Source organism: Branchiostoma lanceolatum, chromosome 10 (assembly GCF_035083965.1).
Source record: "Branchiostoma lanceolatum isolate klBraLanc5 chromosome 10, klBraLanc5.hap2, whole genome shotgun sequence".
Lineage (NCBI taxonomy): Eukaryota > Metazoa > Chordata > Leptocardii > Amphioxiformes > Branchiostomatidae > Branchiostoma > Branchiostoma lanceolatum.
In genome coordinates, this window is record NC_089731.1 from 5508880 (window position 1) to 5532209 (window position 23330).

A 23330-nucleotide genomic window follows, 5' to 3' on the forward strand; every position below is an offset into this window, starting at 1 on the left:
AGCAAGTTAAACCTCTATGGAGGACAGTTACACAATTTGCCACATTTGGCACATGGGAAACACTTTCACATTTACATTTTATCAACATATTGGCAGGAATTTCTGGCCACACAACTTACTTACTGTCTTTATATACACACATAGTTCTTGGTTTATCCTTTTTCGAATACACACATGTACAGCATAAATTTACAAACAGTCAGCTCCCCAAACTAAGAGGGCTACAGGGCCTTTGTTCATCCATCTTATATCTCATTTCAGCTAGCCAATCAAAATGTGGATACATGTTGACAATGTACATCATTCTGGTAGACCAATCAGGACAAAGACATTTTATGCCAAAAATAATTACTCAAGCAACTGGATAAGATTTCAAAATCTTATCCAGTTGCTTGAGTAATTATTTTTGGCGTATCTTATTACCTGGATGTCTAACCTTCATCAACGTATCAAAGACATTTTAGCTGACCAATCACGGATAAGATTACATAAACACTATTTTGGATGAACAATCTAGGATATGATTGCAGGATCATTTTTTGACTGACCAATCAGGGACAGAGATATGGAGTTATTATTACAGGTAACCAATCAAGTAATAGCAGATCCTTCTCGTCCAGACACAACACTTATACAATCTTACTTATAACTTAAAAGTTTTTGTACATTGAGAATCACTGGTTCTGCATTTGTTGTTGTATGTCTTGTGCTGTGAGGTCTATACAATGGTTCTGTATCTGTGGTTGAGATGTCTTATACATTAAGGATAGTTCTGTATCCGTGGGTTGGCGTCCTGTGCTGAGGGTGTGGACTTCTCTGTAAAGTCGTCGGCCGCTGCAAGTGTGGGGTTCCCTGTATGGAAAAGACATAAAACATACATGTTCAAAAACTTATACAATAATTGATTAAGGATACTAACATTACTTACGGTAAATGCCTTTAAGTTTGTGGGGATTTGATTTTGAGGTCTGTTAGGAGTGCTAATAGTTTTCGACAAAACAAGCATTTTTTACTGTGGCTTTAAGTTTGCGATAACCGCAAACATTTAGCTACTGTGAAAATGTCAACATTTACAGTATCACCTCAGTTGGAGAACCTGAACATTTCTTCTAGGAAACGTTTTTCTGAGTTGCATCTTTCTTTTGAAGTTTCAAGTGATCATGAGTAACTTTTAAGTTCTGTTGGTAAATTGACAACTTGACTCACCTGTATAATGGGTGTGGGGACTCCGTTGGCAATAGGAGGGTGGTGTGGGGAGGAGGGGATGGGGTGGTGTGAACCATTTGCTACAGGGTGGTGGTGGGGGGAGGTAGGGTCAGAGTGGGTGTGGGGCTCATGCTGGTGGTTTGGGGAGGTGGTTGGAAGGGGTGGGGGGGGGCTGGCGGGGACAGGGGGAGGGGTGTCTGCCAGGGGCGGTGGGGGAGGGGGCCAGCAGTCTGACAGCTGTGTGTGGAGGTTCTGGATGGAGTTCAGGATCTTCTTCTGGTGAGCCAGCATGGTCACCCCAATCCCTGGGAACAAGAACGGGAAAAGTCAGTTTTAGAATGGATTCCTGGGAACAAGAATTGGAAAAGTTAGTTTTAGAATGGAACCCTGGGAACAAGAACGGGAAAGATTTTTGGAAAGAACGTTGGGACAATCAAAGCAAACTACATGTACTTAGTTCCAACACAAGTGCATTAAGACCTATCTAAAGTGACTGGGGACTTCGAAAATGGTCACAGTAGATAGGTGGCCACTAGTAACATATCTATTCAGAGTTTTGGTATAAAACCAGTTCTACCAGATCCTTCTTTAGTCACTGAGGAAAGATAGCGGATGCTGTCTGAAACGTCTGACTGTTTCAAAATTCTATCCAGTTGCTTAAGTAACTATTTTTGGCATATCTTATTACCTGGATGTCTAACATTCATCAACATACTGACAGGATTCTTAGTGCTTCTCAGTCAATGGAAAAATAATATTAGGGACCCCCAAACAAGTCAGCCCCAGAAGTGGTAACTTAAACATTTTCTTTCGGGAAATGGAAGGGACAGGCCGAAATCAATGTATTGTCATCCCTGAAATCAAGTTTCTGCAGCTTGACACAGTATTGGTTTTCCAAAGCCTGGACAATCCAACATTGAACTTCCAATAAGAACACGAATAGCCTCAATAACATTACTCCAGCTGAGACCACTTCTGTCACTAAATGTTGTATCGACTCAAGCATAAGTCAGAAGTAATATTTGGTCCAATGCCACTTGTCATTTCCTTTTCTCAAACATATAACCTGTCAACTACAAATGCTTTGCTTCTGTAGTGATTACAGTGTGTAAGTGTCTGAAACAAATGTGGATACCTTTGTGAGAGGATGTTTGATATTTGCTATCACAAACATATGCCTATTTTTTATAGTATTGCAAGAACTAATTGTAGGAATTTTTACAAGAGAGGGCTCAAAGCAGTTTCTCAATTTAGCGCAGCAGTGTGTTGTGAGCATTGTCGTGTATTATTGCAAAAGAGTTGGATTTTTGGTGAGGATCAATCAAAGAAATATCAGACTGCACGGCATGTACACAGATGTCATTCACAAGATCAAGATTGTACATCTAGCTTGTGCTTAAGTCCAAGTTCTAAATGACCTTGTGACTGACCTTGAAGATCCCTGATGTTCATCCTCATGACCAGGTCCATGGAGGAGTACCCCCCGTTGGTGAAGTTGTCCCGGTATCTCCCCATCTTCATGCTGTCCAGCCACTGGGGCACGGTAGGCAACACAGGCTGCAGGGATGGCTGCATGGGTCTGAAACATGATGTGTTCAGTTTTAGCTTGACAGTAATCTTCCATTGTTTGTGACCAGAAGAAAAGATTCAGCTATGAATGCTGGTAATACATTGTGTGTGCAGGTTCAATGTGCAAAAAAAAACTCCTTTCTTCTTTTAAGTGCTGTGAACGGGGGACCTTGGCTTGACGTCTCAATCCAAGGATTTCAACAATTTCAAATATCAGGGGATGGAACAACAGCAATGATTCAAAAACTTTTAAGCTGCTGGTGAAGATGCATAGGTATGGATGTAGAAGTCATAAAACACCAGTGATTCAAATAAACCATTGACTTGAAAGAGTAAAACAAAGATGAGCTGAGTTTTTTCTGACCTGGGCTGCGCCAGCACCTTGAGCACGGCGGGGTTCCTGATCATCCTGTCCACCCTCTCCACGATCAGCGTGATCTTGGGCCGGGAGTTCCTCTCGCGCTCCCAGCAGTCCGTCATCAGCTGGTAGATGGCCTGGGGACAGTCCTGGGGAAAATATGATAAAAAGACATGTTAATGGATTGTAACTCCAACAAGTTAGGCTTATTGAAAAACTCATCTTCCACTAGTCTTGCCAAAAAAGAGAGACAAAATGTACAGTACATACGGGTTCAATGCCTGTGTTCAAGGAGAGTCACACCTCAAAACACATTAAATATCCCACCACACTTATCAGTTCGGTCTTATACAGCTTGTAATTAAGAAATTGACTACATTGAATACTAGTATTGAACTCACCATAGGAGGAGGTAGTCTGTAACCAGCTTCCACTGACTTGATCACCTGAAGAGAAAACGGGGGGAAGAGTGTGAATGAAGAATGGTAAGTTTGTCACTGAACTGTGGTCAAACCAAAGACTTGTATTCCTGCCCTTGGTACTGAAACTATGGTCATATATCATGTTCCTGTCCATGGTACTGGAGTTGTGGTCATACCATAGCCTTATTATTCCTGTCCTTGGTACTACATTTTGTAAAACTGTGATGAAACTGTGGTCACTGGATTTTTGTGAAGCTGTCCCTGGTACTGAAACTGTGGTCATGCAAAATTCTTATATTTGTGCTTGTGCTTGGTATTGAGGTTGTATTCATACTTATGTTTAATCGTTTTGCACAAATAATTCTAAGGGTAAAACCATGAAGGCACTGATATCATGTGACTTCAGTTGATATACTGAGAATCTTCTTACATCTTGGTTGGACCAGTTCCAATATGGCCGCTCGCCGTATGACATCACCTCCCACACCAAGACCCCATAGCTCCACACATCGCTGGCTGATGTGAACTTCCTGAAGGCGATGGCTTCTGGGGATGTCCATCTGATGGGGATCTTTCCTCCCTACAGAGGGCATTTTGAATGTTTAATACCTTGCTGGACAACATAACAACAAACATCCAAAATACATGACAAACTTGAACAGTCCAAAACATCATTTTAGTTTCGGTGCATTTGTTGTGTTGATTAGGACAAGGTTACTTTTCTGCAAAAACAGTTTGCAGATCTGATCAACACCAAAAATTTCTTGTTTCATAGACTTTTTCAAATAAAATAACAGCATGAAAGTAACCACACAAGAGAGCAGTCACTCAAACAACTAGAGAGATTTTGGAAACGGTCAGACATTTTAGGTAGCATCTTTTGTCAGTGACCTCATGTAAATTATCCCTCAAGAAAGGTGCAGGCATCTTATCAAATTCAGCAGCCATCAACAAATATCCTGGATAGCTTTGACCCATAGCCACTTCTATCGTTCCCAATTCAGTGGTCTACAGACAAGACTCACGTTTGTGGTGTAAGCTGCATCAGGATCATCTCCCAGCACTCTGGACAGACCAAAGTCAGACACCTTACACACCAGCTGAGAGTTTATCAGCACGTTTCTGGCTGCCAGGTCCTGTGGAGAAATGTATTTTGAGTCAACCAAGAGATCAACAAATCAAATGGTGAGAGCAAGCTGCCTGCCAAACTGTAATAGATCGATCCTGGCTGGCTCTCAAAATAGCTGTCCGGCCAATGAGAGAGGAAGTGGATGCATCTCAATCAAATCTTTGCATTTCTACATTTTTGTTTAGCATTTGACCAAAATGGGTGGAGCTATGGGGTTGGTTTATAAGAGAAGCAAGGCCCTTGACTGGAGCACTTGTGCAAAACTACTCCAACATTAAAGGTTGTGCTGTCTTCAAGTCAACCAGGTGGGCATCAGATAATAGGGGTCCTGCGCCAAGTCTTGGCAAATGAATATTCACATACATGTACCAACAGTGTATAGTGTAAAGAAGGCATGAGTTTGAATCAAATGCAGGGCAGCCCATCTTTGCACAACTACATGTATACCTGTGATTTTGTAGAGGGGTTTTCACTGGATATTGATGACACAAATAATCCTTAACAAGTATTGAACTTTCGAAAATTCTTTATGTACCTGGTCCTTAATATACTTATGCTCCAATCTGCCAGATCATTTCAGGTTTCTTTAAACTAAGTGCATTTCATGGTCAAGAAATGACAATCTAGATTTCTACATGTTTTAGTGAGACAGAAAATATTCAACTTACCCTGTGTACGTAGTTCATGTCTGCCAGGTACCTCATGCCTGAGGCCACACCCCGAATCATCCCCACCAACTGGGTAACCTGGAATTTGCCATCATGTTTCTGAAATGAACAGGAAAAAAAATGTTACATACAATACAATACAATACATACATTTTCAAAGACACACGTTTGGTTAGCCCTGAGTCAAAGGATATGACACAAGTTGCCAGTCCACCCGTTTAGACAAGAAGATACATTATGTACAAGCCGTATAATGTACCACAGTTTGGAAGCTAAATTTCTCTGACCAAATTACTCCAACCTATCATATTCTTCAAAATTTTATTTCAAAGTTAAGACTTTGGATTGCAAGGGAGGTCAAAGAAGCAATTTGTACCAAGTCTGTCAACCATCCTTCAACACAGGGAGAATATGATATAGTACAAGTTCCCAGGCTTATTTGACCCACCTCTGCAGTCATGTGACAGTAGGTCATGTGTCCATAATGATGGGTCATTTATATTGAATAAGGATCCACCAAACATTTAATATGTAATTCTTTACTTAGCCACACCTAATTGCTTGGTTCTCTGATCAAAAGAACTATAATACTGAACTTATCATTTTGATCTCTTACTAAATTTTTAATTTAGAATGTCTAGGAAACAAGGGAATGAATTGGTGCAGCATTGGGCAGGACCTTAAAGTTTTACAACTAGTGATCAGACGTTTGACCTTGTCTGTTGAAGTGCCCTGTTGTATCGAAGGTCACGGGCGAACCAATAAAAGCTGTCACGTCGGCACAATCCAATTACTCCTCCTACAGGACAGCCACGGAGGGATCAATCCTGTCTGTTCTGCTTTCCCCACTGTCCACTTCAGAGTTAAGCCTCACAAACTTACTGTAGATGTTGAAATTTCCAGTTTGTGGTAACCTTTTTACTGCAAAACTTAAAACCACCGCAAAAATGCTTGTCTTGTCTTCTGCCTACCTACAACCTTGTTTCAGCCGCAAACTAAACACCATGGCAAAGACTCCATTTTCTCCCTACCGCAAAGCAAATCTGTGTCAACTTAAAGGCATTCACAACATCTCGTATGGATGAACTACGTGTTCAAAAGTATGATCTCTATCCTCTTCCCTCAAAATAAATCTGCTTATATAGAAATTTAAAAGTACTTTACTGAACATGAGTAAGGCAACACTGACTTTATTCTATGGATGACATCCACATAAAGTTTTGTCTATTTAAGAAGAAAAAAGAAAATCATGCCCCCTGGGCAAAGATTTGCCACAATGACAGTGCTTGCACTACTGTGCGGCCTAAGGGCTATAGAAACGTAGATGGGCACCACCATGTACACTAAAAGGTGTGGAAATGGATATAAGTAACTTATTTCAAGGTCTTGTACTCACTGATGGAGGGAAACAAACATCTTTTACAAGGATAATCCTGACAAATGTACAAGGCACAAAAGGACATACATTTTTTATTAAGGCCATTCAAACAGGGATTTTGGACAAGCTGCTATAATAGCTGGTTGAGTACTCTTGGCTTTGATATAGTTGGAAAGACCATTAAAGCTGTAAGGTGTACAATGTAACTATTTGCAAACTTTTAGAAAGCTTTTTCTCCTGACAAAATGGACAGATGTGGTGGTGGTGGTAGGGCAAAAGAAATATCAGTGTTTATTGATTTTTTTTAGGTCTCTCTGGCGTATTTACTTCTGAATTTTCAGGAAATCTATCTTATTTGCAAGATAGATTTTCGCAGGGAGAATTTAGGAGTGGCAATGCAAAATTCAATGATTTTATCAGGTAAACAGTTTCTACTAAAACCTTTTCCTTAATCTATATACTCTTGGGAACTTAAAAAAAACGTCCAAATCATCTTTGTTCACAGAAATATTAGGATTTCTCCTGGCCCAATCTTGCATTTCTGGGCAGTTGAGTACCTAAACCATAGTTTTGCATTTGACTTTCAACTTGAAGCCAGACATTGACAAATTGACTGGAACTTCCCAAAGACAGACCTGCTCCCAGTGTAGCCTCCAAATCCCACCCCCAGGACAAATGTGTCACCACCCCTGACCTCTGGGTCCTTCCTCAACACTGACCCATTCTAACCCTGGTCCGCTATTGACAGTATAACTGAATAGTTTCATAATTGGATTGTACTAGACAATGGGATTGAAAAGTTGAAAATGCTGCACAGTTTACCACAGAATTTAGTACAAAATAGTCTTTCTTCAAGGATGAATGAAGCCAAAAATTGGACATGTATTTGTATTGCTATTAAAGTCAACTGGATAGTTTTATAATGGATTTGTTTAAGATAATGCTTTGGAATTTGAATTTTTAGCTCTGATTGTGTTATAGGAGCACAGTTTATAGTAGGGCTTGCTACCAATGGAACTTATCTTTCTGCAAGGATAATCATGAAGTGTGAAATCTGTCCTAACCTTGCATTTGTATTGATGGGACAACTAAATGGTTTCAGAATTGGATTATTTGAGATAGTGCAGTTCAGGAAAGTTAAAGGCTTGCCTAGGACAGGCTGTGAAAGTGTGGTTTGCCACAAAACAAGATAACCTCCCTGAAAGAATGGATGAAGCATGACAGCAATTACTGTTTCCTTAAACAACTGCAGAAGATCACTCGATGAAGGTCAAGTCAGCCTGTGAAGGTCATACATGCTGATAGCCGAACTTCTCGACCTTGAACCTGTTGTCCAATGTCATTGTTACTTAAATGTAAAGCTCCGCAAAAGACAAACCTATGAATATCTGGGCACTGCATGGGGTCCTGACAATGATTTACGTAAAATCCTGGATGGTAGTGATACGCTCCAATGGGAAAATTCAAGCCGGTTCTCATGGCTAGACGCAACGTTAAATTCTGGTGCCTATTACATGTAGTAAAACTTTCGGTTAAACTTTCTCACAATCTTTTGAGTTCGTCTAAGCAGTGCAAAAAGCTGCCATCAATAGTGCCTCACATATTTGTAACACGGTTGTGTGGTTCATATCGGGTGATGTCAGATCGATGACCATTTCTGGCTGGACGTGACAGTGTAACAGTTAACCAACCATGGACAGGGCAAGACTTATGACAGATAAATATGAAAGAAAATGTATATATATACAATCTATCATGTGATTGCTCATAGCCTAGCTGCAATCAGCAGTTTTTGAGCATAACTCAGGCAAATCAATAAGGGGACACTGTTTCAGAATTGTTATATAGTGCTGTTGTCAATGTTGAAACTTTCATCACCGTGAGTGACGATAGTTTTATTAACCAGGATTTTTACAGTGTCCTCTCCATTGCAAATTCATGACACCTGCACGAATATGTTTTGTTATAAACAGAATTGGAATCCTTACTAGAGACAGGGGGCACCATAAACTTCCTGCAAGTATGATCTGCTACTCACCAAGTTATGTGTTTTATCTTCATAACGTGAGGTCATAGAAGCAGCTAGACAAAACTTTTGTCACATTTTTCCATTGGGTCGGAAACAACCCTGCTTCAGATTGAAGAATACAAACGCCAATTAATTTTCCAGCTCAGATTGGAATTATCCTGTAATATTTCGTATACATGTTGTATCTATGTGCAATATGGGTGTCACTGACCTCCATGTGCCAGGATGGTAAGGGGAAACGAATAAAAAAACCCAGACCATTCACAAAACGTGTGTGGACATGTTATATTAGTCTTGACACACCAATATCTTTCCTAACAACCAGCTGCCCACCTACATAATTTAGACTGGGTATGGTTATAAATAGTGTTGACAGGGGAAACAACACTGTGTGCCAGTATTCTGCAGAAATGAAACTGAAGTTGAGTGGCTCCTTGGGAGGCTGGGTATGGTCTTGGATCAGGACGTTTGGCCCTTTACCAACTAGGCCCAGTCAACTGGGCTCAACACTCTGGTCAACTCTGCCAGGGTTAGGTTTAGGATTAATGTTAGGGCAAGGATGTTGAGCTGATTTGATCTGATTAGCCATGGGCCGAGTCGGTAAAGGGCTGAAGCTTCCACCATCCTGTACATTGAAAGCTGTGGAAAAGTTTGCGTCTAAGTTGCTCTGTTGCTGTAAAAATGTCACAACTTTGCGTTGCTGTTGAATGTGATAAATCTTGAATTTTTCCATTAGTCTATAACGTTATATACTACGACATGTTTGAAATTTGCATTGGTAATTCTGAATCCTTACAGTATGTTTGTAACAGTGCTTTCATTATAACTTTGAGTTGCTGTTGAATGTGATCAACTTTGAATTTCTCCATGTTTCAACAGTCTGTATACTATGACATTTTTGAATGTCGCACCGGTAATTCTGAATCCTTCTTTGTTTGTAACAGCAATGCTCGTACCGTGTCAATCAGCCAACTTTGCATTGCTGTTGAATGTGATAAATTTTGAATTTTTCCAGGTTTCAACAGATTCTGTATAAAGCATCATGATGTTTTTTAATGTCGCACCAGTAATACTGAATCCTTCTGTGTTTGTAACAGTGCTGCCTGTACCGTGTCGATCAGCCTCCTGTGATTGATCTGCCCCAGAAGAGGGGATCAGCAGGCCCGATATCCCATTATGTGGTCTCCCTTCTGTATTGACCAGCAGGAAATTATCCTGTCAGAGTGAGACCAGAGCTGAGCAGAACCAATAAAGCTGGAGCCAGTCTGTAATGAACCTTATTGACCAGGAACAGTGACACCCCCTCCCGTGGGTGACCACAGATAACACAGGACAGGCAGAACACCCGAAAAATAAGCTCTGATGACCTTGAACAGTGACCTTGAGCAGAACTAATAAACCCCAAAGCCAAAAGTAATGAACCTTATTGACCAAGAACAGGGACATTCCCATGGGTGTCTACAGATAAGGACACACCAAACACCAAGTGTAGGCTGTGACCTTGAACTGCGACCTTGGAACAAAGTGGCTCCATGTCAAGAGATGTTTGCCATAACAAACCAACCATAGGCCTAAGTTTGAAGCTTTTATGACAAAGTGTCAAGAAGTTATCCAAACTTTTGTCTATGAATCAATTATGCATCAGGCAAACAGAATGAAACTTTCTCAGTTCTGGGAAGTTCTATCCATTGTGTCCAAACGGCCAAGTGCATTCTATCCAGTATCTGTCTTGTTCAGCTGAGATAAGCTTATTTCATTGTCACACAAAGCTAGTTACACCAAGCCACTTGTATATCAAACCACATGTCCCATTTGAACCCTCCATACAGCATATCTACCATGCACACTGTGATTCAATCTAGATCTGATTAACAGACTGACTTATACTGTATTTGGCAAGAATGAGAGCAGCGATTATAAGACTTTTGAGCTGAGGCTGTCAAAAGACTCTGGTGTGTCTATAGTGGTCCATAATATTTGCATACAGGTAGCTTTTTACTGGAGAAGGCTAGGAGAGCCCCCTATTGAAAATGAAACAAACTGCAGCAAAATAGCAGGAAATAGTTTCTACAGTGCTAAGAGGTTTGCACTGTGTTCCATTCAGCAGATCACAACAGAGCCCCCTATTTGCAATGTAACAAATTGCAGTATAGAAAGATTTGAAAAACAGAACCACAGTGACTGTATTTTCTAGGGGGAGATGAGAAGAGCCTCCTATCTAACCTAAAACAAACTGCAGTACAGAAAGATTTCAGCTTCAGCAAAACATCAGATCAATTATAAAATCTTCTAACAAAGATCTTGGGAACCTCCCCTCCAAAACAGAACCTACCCTGAGAAAAGTGTCCAGGGAGCCATTCTCCATGTAGTCGGTGACGATCATCACTGGCTGACCTGAAAGGACAACATCAAGTTCAGTTTTTCACATATTTTTTGCATGAAAATCTACCCTATCATATTCATCTCTGTGACCTGCTAACATTGGCTGATCCTTAAATATCATGCAATGATCGAGAGATCAAAGGGCTGCTGAAACTGCTGAAAATGTCATTTCGAGTTCGTCCACTTGTCGGACATTGACTTCAGTACTGTGACAGGAGCTTTGTAAACAGTTACAGAAATCAGTTTGCAGTATTAGGTCATACAATATGCCTTACAATAGGGTACAGGTTGATGGAATTATATCATATGAAATCAACACTAACTTTTTGTGATGACCCCTTGCAGTTTGATGATGTTGGGGTCGTTGAACTGTCCCATGATGGAGGCTTCAGTGAGGAAGTCGTCCTTCATTTTGTCTGTGGAGCCAGGTTTCAACGTCTTGATGGCCACGTCCAGGTACTGTCCCTTCCCGACCTTCAGACGACCTTTACACACGTCGCCAAACTCACCTGAAGGTGGAGGAAGATCATAAACGATTTCATCAGCAAATCAAACAAATAAAACCCTGTCTAAGAGCATTTTGATTTGTCAACACAGAACTAACAAAAGCCAGAATAAGTAGGACTTGCAAATGTATTCTATTGTCTACATGTACTTGTGTTCAGCTCACAACTGTGCTTTAAATAAACTTTTTTACTATACACTTATGCTTCATTCACTACCTTCAGATTTTTTTCGGGATTTTGGAATTTGTACAATTCATGTCACAAGCCTAAGGGAATCTTACTGTTTGCTAGTTTGAGAGTTTCCAAAAATTCAGCCTTATCTACATTTGTATTCTGATGTCAGAGACACATGTTTACATATGGATGAACAGACTAAAGCTTGAAATATACCTTATGGATACAAGGCCTTCAATCAAAAAGTGTAAAAAGGGAAGGCAAGAAAATTGTACCTCCACCGATGACCTGTTCAATAGTGAGACAAGAGGGCTCAAGCTCTCGTGCAAACTCCCTGACGGCATGTTGGGGGTCCTCGTAGGTGTGAGGGTCGATGTAGGTCTTCAAACGTGGAGCCACAAAACCAGGCAGGCGAACTGCAGTAAAAAATAGGAGTGTTATTTCAAAAATCCTTCCCTGTTTCAAACTAATTCTTATCCATTCTAACACTGTTTTAAAGAATGCTACAGAGAATAACAGAAAAAGTTGTACATCTACCTGCAAACCCCAGGTATCTAAGCAAAGAGAAGATTTAGAAGTGCTTTTACCAAATACTTGAAAAAAGCAATTCTAAACCTATTTCTAACCAAATAAATGAAAAAGAGATTCTTAGTCTATTTTTCTCACGGAGAAGAGCTGCTGCAATACTGAACATATAAAATCTCTTACCTTCTCCATTGGCATACTCCAACTTATCCATGTCACTTGGTGGCTTCCTGTTTTTCCTGTAGAAATACATTGGACTGTGTTAAACTGTTTTATTTGGTGCTGAATGCCCTTCACACAAATGCTGCCATCCCTGTCCCTGGTGCTGAACGACATTCACATTGGCACTGCTGTCCTGGTGCTGAATGACAATCACACTGACACTGCCATCCATGTCCCTGGTGCTGAATGACATTCACACTGACACTATCATCCCTGTCCCTGGTGCTGAATGACATTCACACTAACACTGCCATCCCTGTCCCTGCTGCTGAATGACATTCACACTAACACTGCCATCCCTGTCCCTGGTGCTGAATGACATTCACACTGACACAGCCATCCCTGTCCCTGGTGCTGAACGACATTCACACTGACACTGCTGTCCTGGTGCTGAATGACAATCACACTGATACTGCCGTCCCTGTCCCTGGTGCTGAATGCCCTTCACACAAATGCTGCCATCCCTGTCCCTGGTGCTGAACGACATTCACACTGACACTGCTGTCCTGGTGCTGAATGACATTCACACTGATACTGCTGTCCTGGTGCTGAATGACATTCACACTGACACTGCCATCCATGTCCCTGGTGCTGAATGTCATTCACAATAACACTATCATCCATGTCCCTGGTGCTGAATGATATTCACATTAACACTGTCATCCCTGTCCCTGGTGCTGAATGACATTCACATTAACAATGCCATCAATGTCCCTGGTGCTGAATGACATTCACACTGACACTGCCATCCCTGTCCCTGATGCTGAATGGCATTCACACTGACACTGTCATCCCCGTCCCTGGTGCTGAATGACATTTACACAAACACTGTCACCCCTTTCCCTGGTGCTGAACGACATTCACACTGACACTGCTGTCCTGGTTCTCAATGACAATCACACTGACACTGCCATCCATGTCCCTGGTGCTGAATGATATTCACATTAACACTGTCATCCCTGTCCCTGGTGCTGAATGACATTTACACAAACACTGCCATCCCTGTCCCTGGTGCTGAATGACATTCAAAGTGACACTGCTGTCCTGGTTCTGAATGACATTCACACTGACACTGTCATTCCTGTCCCCAGTGCTGAATGACTTTCATACTGACACAGCCACCCCTGTCCCTAGTGCTGAATGATATACACACTGTCAAGCTGGTGTGTTACGACGAAGGGCGGTTATACCGGCTATACAGATACAGATACAGATGTCATGACACTCACACTGTCATCCCTGTCCCTGGTGCTGAATAACATCCACACTGATATAAATGGTAGAACATACCTTCTCCAGACCACACACACCAGGATGAACAGGGACAGCACCAGTACAAATCCTCCAGCTGCTGCGATGGCAGCGATCAGGACAGGCTGGTCACTACCTAGGGGGGCTTGGGCTCCTGTGTGGGATAAAACAACATTGTACTATTGAGTTATAACAGGAGAAGTCAAAATCAATGAACAAAACAATCAAATATTTCATTGATCCGTCCATCCATACAAGCAATGGAAAATACTCACTAGTCATTGTGAACAATACTTATACTGTGTCTATGACTATGAGAGATTTCTTTTACAATCATATGCAGTACCACCTACCATTGACAGAGGTCCTCAGTGTTATAGGCTCGCTCAGCTTCCCATACCCAGCAATGGTTCTGGCTTGAACCTGTGACACAAACAGTTAAGTCAAGTGAGCTACTTGGCTAACAAATTTACACAAGGGCAGATACACAATGCAGATATGCAACAACAGCAAGAGCATTTCCACATTTTGGTTAATAACTTCAGCCAAAATTAACAAGACAACACTTTTCTTCGGTTTAGTCATATCCTTACAAATATCAATTGATATACAGTCAAACCTGTATTAGCGGTCACCTTTGCATAGCGGCCACCTGCCCATAGTGGTCACTTTTTGTCGGTCCCTTGGATTTTTCCCATTGACATAAGCATTAAGAATTAGGCTATAGCGGCCACCTGTCCAACGCGGTCGCGGCCAGACGATTTTCGGTCCCGCGAGTACAGTAACACTGCCGATAACGGTCACGGTGCGCCGGTAGAAGCCGCATCGCCACCGCACGCCGGGTTCAAAATCTTTATTTTTTCACGCAGTTATCAAATTTATGCGGCCTCAACTGGATAGGATCATAATAAAGAAAACCAGAATGTTTTATCTTTGTTAGAAAATCCATGGTTTGACGCGAAGTCAAGTATAGTTTTCTTCACATGGCTTGCGTTTGTACATCGTGGTAAAATTGACAATTTCTGGGCATTTCGACTGGACAAATATTACGGCAGCCTTTTGGAAAATACAACCCACACATGTACCTGATGCGGTAAGTTCGTGAAATGTTTGAATGCCGGCCCAATTTCCGTTTTCACCGGAATTCATTCAAATTGTGCTCAAAACGTGTTTCGCGCAATTTTCAAAATGGCGCTGATACAAACTGGATAGGTAGCAGCATAAAGGTCAACGGAAGACACCACTGTTACGGAGGTATAATATACTAAATTTATTTTGCTGCAAAGTATCACTGAGGATAATTACTAAACCAAAAGCTTCAAAATGTATGTGGATAATACTACTATGATGTACAATTTGGGCTGTTGCAATTTTCTGAAAAGACAAAAAGCTCTCAAAAGAGCGACCTTCTTCTGAGTACCCTATTAGCATAATGGTAGATGCTGATCAACACAAGCCACAACAAGAGACTGAGGAAAATTGTCGCCACGATTTTATGTTTGAAAACGGTCGAAAACATGTATTTTGTTCTTAACTAACTAGGAGTAAAAGAACAACAATCGAACTTCTAAAATGTGCCTTACCTGTTTACATGTGTACTGTACGGTGAATAAATGTATCTCAGTGGGTACTGAAAATATGTGTCACTCGTGGTCAATTAATCGACATTTTCTCCATAGCGGCCACCTGTTCTTAGCGGCCAGTTTTGGCCAGTCCCTTGAGTGACCGCTATAGACAGGTTTGACTGTATACATGTAGGTCTGTAGACTAGTTCCTCCTCTTGCAGCCTCATTGAAACACCTCCACACTGGCAATTCAATTTTTTTTTGTGACGTCTCAGGAGCAGAGACAATTTTTCTCCAAGGCTAGCCCCAAATCAAAGATACACTCCTACCAGTTGACAACTGAAGAATGTATTACTACATGACTTAATGCCCAATTGATATCTTTAAGACATTAGTCTTACCTGAAAGACATATTCCTCTCCGTTCTCTAGGTTTTCCACCGTTGCCGACTGGACATCTCCATCCACCTTGATGATGGCCGTCATCCCTGGCCCATCCCGCGCCCGGTAGAACTGGACCCGGTACTCCAGGATCTTCCCGTTGGGCTGGGAGGGCACGGACCACTCGATGGTCATGGCTGTCTCCGTGGACGCCGCCTGGATGATACTCTGGATCTGCGAGGGAGCTGTAGAAGAGTGGGATAAAGGAAAGTTTTTAAAAGTTGTACAAAATGTTTTTTTTTGCTTCAGGATGATACTCAGTGTTACTGTCAATATGTGCTGATGGTTGGCAAATCCGTAAGTTTAAAAGAGGACAAATAGTTTTGAGCTTTCTCTCATTTTCATTCTAAAACGTAAAAAATACAACACTAAGTTGGTTTATGTGGCCTTATCTTGCAAGTCTTTAACGTTAAACTCTCTCTCATTGGTTAGTTCACATTTGCAAATCAAAGGCAACTAAGTGTCTAGTATATGATAAATGTGCTAAAACTATGTTCAGGGCAGCTGCACTGTGCAAAGACTGAAATAAATGAAAGGAATGAAAAAAAATGAGAATAAATGCGCGAAATTCTGCCAGGAACACTGATTACTTAAAAGTCCTAGTCATTCCTGTAATGGGAAGGGTCTCGGGGGCTTTCTTCTTGGAAATTAAGGTACACAGGAGATTGTAGTGATTGCTACACTAATGACGCGTCTGGCTGCTAGCTTTGTTCATGAAGGGAAAAGTGTCTCCGAGATATAACCACACATTTATGTCCTTGACATTCATGGTGGAAGAAAGCTTGACAAATTACAACATCTGTCATAAGATTGGAACTGCAGTACAACAAAGCGAGCCGTAGTCGGCGGCCTTTCTCTCCATTTGCCAGTTGCAAATCGTTTACCGTAATCATCTCACAAATTAGCGGGTGCACGGAGCCCCGGGCCAGCCGAAATGTAAGACTCGGGAATGGCTGAGAGCTAATAAGTGGCACCAGTGCAGAAGACACATTCCTATATACCCTGTCATTAGGGTGTCTATTGGGGAGGTTCGGGAGTAAGCCTCAGGCATCAAACCTCTGCACGTAAAGTATCAAACACAGAGAAGAACCAAATGGAGTAGGGAGTGACTTGGTGTGCTTGTCTATAAAAGCTAGCTATCGCTGTAGCAAATTCGATTGTCAGCTATTCATCATCATATCTTGTCCCTCCAGTTCTGGATCCAGTGACGGCCTCTCCTAGTTCACTATCTGTACATGTTGGGCCAAGTTCGTAGATCTGTCAGCTATTGAAAAGGCATTACACTTCAACTTAGTTCAAGAGAGAGAGAGAGAGAGAGAGAGAGAGAGAGAAAGCAAAAAGATTTCCTTTTTTTTCTGATTTTGTACATCTTTTATAATCAGCAAAGATGTCAAGCCAAAATTTTTAGAGTTTTTGTATTTTCTGGCTCATCTTTTACATATTCCGTATGACTAAAATGTCAGTCTTAGGAAACTACATCAACTAACTGGTACCAGGACAGACACATCTATCATTAGGACATCTGTAAAGCCTAAATTCTCCAACCAGATGCTTGGATTTGACTGTTTTTTGTTGACTTTGTACACAGCATTCATCTGGAGTGAACTGTCAGACCAGGCAAGTGCTGGCAGCTAAGTGGCTCCGGTACAGAGCACACATTCCTACAGACCCTGTCATTAGTCTGTCTGTAGGAGTGATGGATGGAGGGGAAGGACAAGAGCAGGGCCATTCGGTCTGCTGGATCACGATGGGGGAGAGAAGACTCCCTGAGGGGAGGCATGGTGCACACCATGGGGCTGTATGTTCTTTTTTAAGTGTACAAGTAACTCTCAAACATGTAGTTCCATCATCTAAAAAGTCAAGTTTAGCATGTCTGACAAATGTGGGATGTAACTTTATCGGAGCCATGCTTGGACTTGGTTTGAGGGATTACATTCATCATTACAGCGGCCAAGTGTATTGCTAGAGCTACAAGAAAAAGAACCCAACAGAGTTATTGAGAAGAGTAGGAGCGAGTAGGAGCTCACGAAAAAACATTTATATACACTTTGTCTAAAGCACCATGCACTTCAAATTTGACAGACAAAGAAGACAACATCCTTTATGAAATGATGTGTTTGTGTGAATAAAATTTTTATCTTGATTTAAATCTTAAGCACCATACTTTTGATGATTTGACTTGACCAATCGGGAATCTTGGACTTAAGAATCAAACATCACTCATAACTTACAAACAGTTTCTTTTTCAACTGTTTCATATTTGCTTTATGTAAATTCATTTCATTTATCCACATACAATTACAAGTGTGTGTATTTGTGTGTACACCTCTGATTCATAGATCAAATGTTAATTATGTTGGAGAGCCACCATATTGGTTCCTCCAGAGGTCAGACAGAGGTCATGTTCTTACAGACAGGTACTGAACAGAAGGTCATGCTCAATAAATGGACTTCCCTAAAAACTGTTGAGCTTTGAATAAAGAAACCTTAAATTTCTTTTGAACCCTAAGCATTATGGTGAAGACGAAGCATCAAGCTTTTATGACGGCCAATAGTTATCATCTTATCATATTATTACCATTATCTTACCTTTAGAATAACCTAGTTGACACGCAATCAACCATCAAACAATCAAACAAACCGACACTGAAAACATCATCACCTCCTCAGTCAGTGACTACGCCACATTTGTACCTCACTTTTCTGACCCCTTTTAGAAACAGTCTGACTTGACGTTACCGTGGAGATGATGTAACGTCGGGCTCACGAAGACGGATAGCCGAGGACATCCGCGCACCACTTGGTTCTAATGGAAGGTTGTTCATCCTCATTTCTGTAATGGGAAGGGTCTCCAGGGTGTTCTTCAAGGAAAATGAAGTGCACAAAGCCTTTAGGGACGTGCAGTGAACACCATTGCCAGGCTGAAAACGTGTCTGGCTTCTTGGTCTTTTTTATGGGAGTTCAATACCATTGCCAACTTGAGGTATTTTATTTACCCTCCAGGGTGCTGTAAATATATGAGGGTTTGAAATAGACAAGGCAAAATTCCTACATGCATATCAATCTTTTCCCCACTACTGTATGAAGAACTACCTACAAAAAAGATATAGATTCACCACTTTTGAACTGTCCTATAGACAAACATACAAACCAACAAAGACTTTAAAGAACATAATCTCTTTGCTTCTTTGTGGAAGTAAAAGCGTTAATGTGCCTGTAAAGCTACAGATTTATGTCTAAAAAAATCCATCTTGAAAAGACTTCTTTGCTACCTTAGTTTTTCTGCGTATATAACAGACACATGTATGTGCCAAGACAATAAAACCAGAACCAATTTAAGAGCACTGTGCACTGCTTCTCCCTTTAAGCCTTAAGATTCATTGTCTCCAATAATCCGTCTGACAAAGACCTGATTGCTAAACCTTTAATCTGAATGTTCCACCCTCTCAGAAAGAGCGGATACAATAAACCAAGGTCAATCCGGCTTGTCCTGATGACCTGACCTTTTCACCAAAGTCACCAGGAGGAGCTGCAAAGATGGCAGGCTGAAATTGCTCCTGGGTTTTGAAGTGCTGGGCTGAATTGAAGCGGAGCCAAACTGAGGTATTTACGAAAGATGTCTCGTCCTTCTTGAGAAAAGACAAAATTGTGCCAAACCGAGCATCGTGGATCGTTCTCACTTCAAACATTTTGAAAAACCATTTAGCACATTTTTAGGAACAAATCTACAAGAAACTCTTGGCTGTTGATAATTCTTTCACTATTCATTCTTTCAAAACCTGAAGGATTTATCCATAAAACCCTAGGACTCCATTCTTAACCGGGGCAATTCCCATTTGGAAGTTTCCTACCAATTCCACGGCAAATTTATGTCCCAACAAATTATCGTGAACCAGGCAGCAGCCGTTTTGTCGCTCTTTTGTGGCCTGAAGGACGGCCCCCCTCCGCTAGTCTGCCGGCTGACTGCTGGTGAACAATGGCACGGCGGGAGGGGCGGTCTCACGCAGACGCGCTCGCATCAGAGGAGAGAACAAACCGGTGGCCACGGCCGCCTGTCTACAGCAATCGGGTCGTTAATAGAGACATCTTAATACGAGGCAGAGAAGATAGATGTATGAAATAGCTTAAGTTGTGGGACGAGGAATGATTTTGAGTATTTTTTTATTGGTGAACGAGGAATGACAAGATGGGTGCAGCTTTTCAAAAATGAAAATGAAACTGCTTGGATAGTATCTAGTAGTAACATTCTTTCAAGAAAAAGAGATTCTTGGTGGTTATCCTATAATTATTTTCAAAGAATTAAACTGAGCTTCGATGAAGGGTACAGAATTCCTACAGCCTGTATCATTACTAGTAATTATAAGTAGCATTAAGCCATACCAATTTCATTTCCTCAGTTCTTGGTCATTTCAAACTAAGAGTTTAGCAAGAGACAACATGAAAACCAGGGACTGGAAGAAAAACTAGACTCTGATCATGACTACGGTATACACACTTTTCCCCTCAAAATCTGTTTTCATGTTGATCTTCCAATTCAGTATTTCTTTATTTCCAAGAACCAACAAATTCAATTGGTATAGCCCAAGTACCATTAGAACCTTACAGCCCCTCTAATGAACAATTACTAAAACACTGCAGATGCGTTAGAACTACGAAGTTCAATAAAATTCTGCCACCTTACAGTAAAGTCGTCTGTACTTAAAAGCACAGATGGTTAATGTTCCCCTGGAGCCCGAGAACTTGATTATGTCGGCAACATTACGCAAAATGTTGTCTGTTCCCTCTGCATTAACGCTGTACTACATTAGGATAGGGCTCTAGAGGGACACATTTGCCTAAAGTGTGCTGTATATACCAGATGATACAAACTGTGAAAATCGAAACAGCTGTCGGAAATTATGCTGTACATGTAGACTTCTTCCACCAAAAGTTAGCAAGGTCCAGACCAGAAGTAATAGGAACTTTTTTGATGACACTGGTTGATTATTGATTAACTTCCCATTATATTACTATTGTAACTGCACTACAGAATTGTTTGAACAGCAACTTAAAATACTGCAAAAACTCAAAATTAACTCCTGTGAAAAAATCAATTTACAGTACTGTATCTGTTCTTTTTGGTATTTGACATCACGATATCACTGAAGAATGACCCTGCTCTTCTATAGCTTTACCATGCTGTCAGGACAGTTGAGCATTTTTCAGAGAAGAAAGGGACACTCAGATCTAATTATGCTTCAAATCTGGAATGTTCAGAAACACTGGTTGAATATCTGTCTACATTGTGTACATCTGCACTCAAGCTACCATCTGCTCCACTGTACTACCACACAAAGCTGTGCACTCGTGTTGAAACACAGATCAACTCTCCAGTTCATTACTAACCAGTGACCTCTCACCTCGTTACACGCCCCCCTCCCCCATGGAGATCTACCACCTTCTGCTCTACTTCTTTCCTTTCGTCTTTATGTTCTCTGCTTGTCTTTTTACAAAATTTAAATCCGCTAACTGATAAGATGAAAGATTTGTATCTCATTCAGAGAGTAGCATCACATCTTTTTCTTTGCTTGATATCTTTACTCTCTGGCTTACAGTGACCATGCACCTGTCCACATACATGCATGTACATGTAGACCTGACTTTATCAGAGAGGTTTTCTTGTGATGTTTTGACCGTACTTGAAAAGCTGATCTTTTCATAAATCATAACATTTCCACAGAAAAAATTATGTCGACCTTAGAGATTGACAATCATTACTCCCCTCGACTTACTACAATTCACTTGACTCGTGAAGAATACACCTTCCACATGTATATTGTCTTGATGGAAAACTTGGCACAAGATTCACATGAAAAGTTTGACAGTCTAAGTGTCTATTCATATAAACAGACAAAGATTTTTTTCAATAAATCATGATCTAAAACTATTGTAGGAGTGGAACCACTGAGCTAGTCTACACGCAGGTCAACATAACAAAGCAGTCAGCACCCCGTGCATCACAGGCAGCTGGGCACTTGACCATTGAGGCCACGGGGCACCACATTAGAGGAGTTCATTAGCTAATGAAGTCCCAATCCCACGTTCAGGTCTGGGGACGGAAGCCCCCCTGCCAAGCATACATGCACCCCTGCACCCATATGGTGACCTGCGTTCCAACAATGCCAGCGGCAGCCCTCAAAGAGAGCCGTAATTTTCCATTTTCCAGCCATTAGACATGAGAGAAGATTACGGCGACCGGTCTGTGGTTTAGCACCGACCACAGAGGGGGTCTCCACTGGCAGAACTTTGATGTCTTTATCAAGAAACGGCATCAAAAGAACAGCGAGTGCAGACTTCTCGGTGGAGTCTCCAATTTGGTCTGCAAGTTCCTAATGTCTTGAAACGAGATTCTAGACAAACCTCTACCCTTTGAGTCCAGTAACTAAGGAAAATTACTGGTTCCTTGTCAAAGCCATCCTCTATCCAGAACCCAGAAATATGAATACTTTGGAACTTTGGAAGTTACACTTGTCTGACACTGACAATTTTTAAAAAACTGCATGCTGTATGCTATTTTCATATGTGCTACATGTGTACACTGAAAAAGGAAATAATAGACATTTTTCATGGGTAATGGGAACACTGCTACTAATCCTGCAGACCTTGTGCTTAGATTTAAGGGCATACCCAAAGATTTCCTTTTGCTCCTACTTTTGAATGTCAACAATTTTTGAAGGGTGAACTAAACAGGACTTTATCTACAAAATAAAGCCAATCATATTTTCCAAGACCATCTGGAAGGTATATATCCATATTCAGACCAACTACAAATGGATTGTAATTATCTAGGACAAAACTGTCATGTGACAGTGTACGATTGCAAGTCTCACCAGTCTTGAATTTCTAAATTACAGTATTAACAGAATTCTATGCAATGTTCCCAAATAAGCTGTAAATATATAAGTCCTCAGCCATGCTGTCTGAAGTTAGGCAAAACAGAAATAAGAAATCGAGTCAAGCCATTTTTTCTGGAACCCCCTTGGTTGCCCATTTGAGAGTGAGTTACAGCGATTTCCAAGGCAACAGAATTCAAAGGCTTCCGACACAAAGCCGCTGATCTGCCGTGAAGTGAGGACCGCTCATTTGCATGACGTCACCACATGCTAGCATCCATTGCCATGGCAACATGAGTAACTAGAACCTTAACAAATGGTTGCCTACATTGTGGTCATCTTTTCACAACTGCGCCACTTAGACTAAGAACTGAAAGATGTAATATTGTGAATGTCCATGAATTTGGTATTTTTAGCAGAGATTTGGCATAGAAATGTAAAGAGAAATTGCCAACAAAGGACACAAAACCCTATTAACGGGTGATTCCATGGATTTCTACGCCAGCCGCATAAAAAACAGCGCAGACAATGGCGGCAGGCTGGAGTAAGGACCGCTTGTGACGTCTAACAAGGCCCTCATATGTCTCTGTCCTCTCCACTTTGTCAATTAGTGCCTCCACCGATAGCGGGGACC

General features: G+C 41.2%; 1 protein-coding gene across 1 annotated transcript in view; it reads right to left on the minus strand.

Moving 5' to 3' along the window:
• Window positions 1-656: 656 nt before the first annotated feature.
• Window positions 657-23330, minus strand: part of LOC136444125 (ephrin type-B receptor 3-like) — a 125211-nt gene continuing 102537 nt past the window's right edge. The window contains exons 7-21 of the mRNA XM_066441629.1: window positions 15786-16009; window positions 14173-14242; window positions 13859-13973; window positions 12530-12585; window positions 12097-12237; window positions 11465-11650; window positions 11092-11153; window positions 5353-5451; window positions 4581-4691; window positions 3986-4135; window positions 3535-3579; window positions 3140-3282; window positions 2637-2785; window positions 1207-1511; window positions 657-852 (exon numbers count right to left, since the gene is read on the minus strand). Of these exons, the coding sequence (XP_066297726.1) occupies window positions 754-852; window positions 1207-1511; window positions 2637-2785; window positions 3140-3282; window positions 3535-3579; window positions 3986-4135; window positions 4581-4691; window positions 5353-5451; window positions 11092-11153; window positions 11465-11650; window positions 12097-12237; window positions 12530-12585; window positions 13859-13973; window positions 14173-14242; window positions 15786-16009 (1955 nt within the window). The 3' untranslated portion in view covers window positions 657-753. The remainder of the gene's footprint in view (window positions 853-1206; window positions 1512-2636; window positions 2786-3139; window positions 3283-3534; window positions 3580-3985; window positions 4136-4580; window positions 4692-5352; window positions 5452-11091; window positions 11154-11464; window positions 11651-12096; window positions 12238-12529; window positions 12586-13858; window positions 13974-14172; window positions 14243-15785; window positions 16010-23330) is intronic.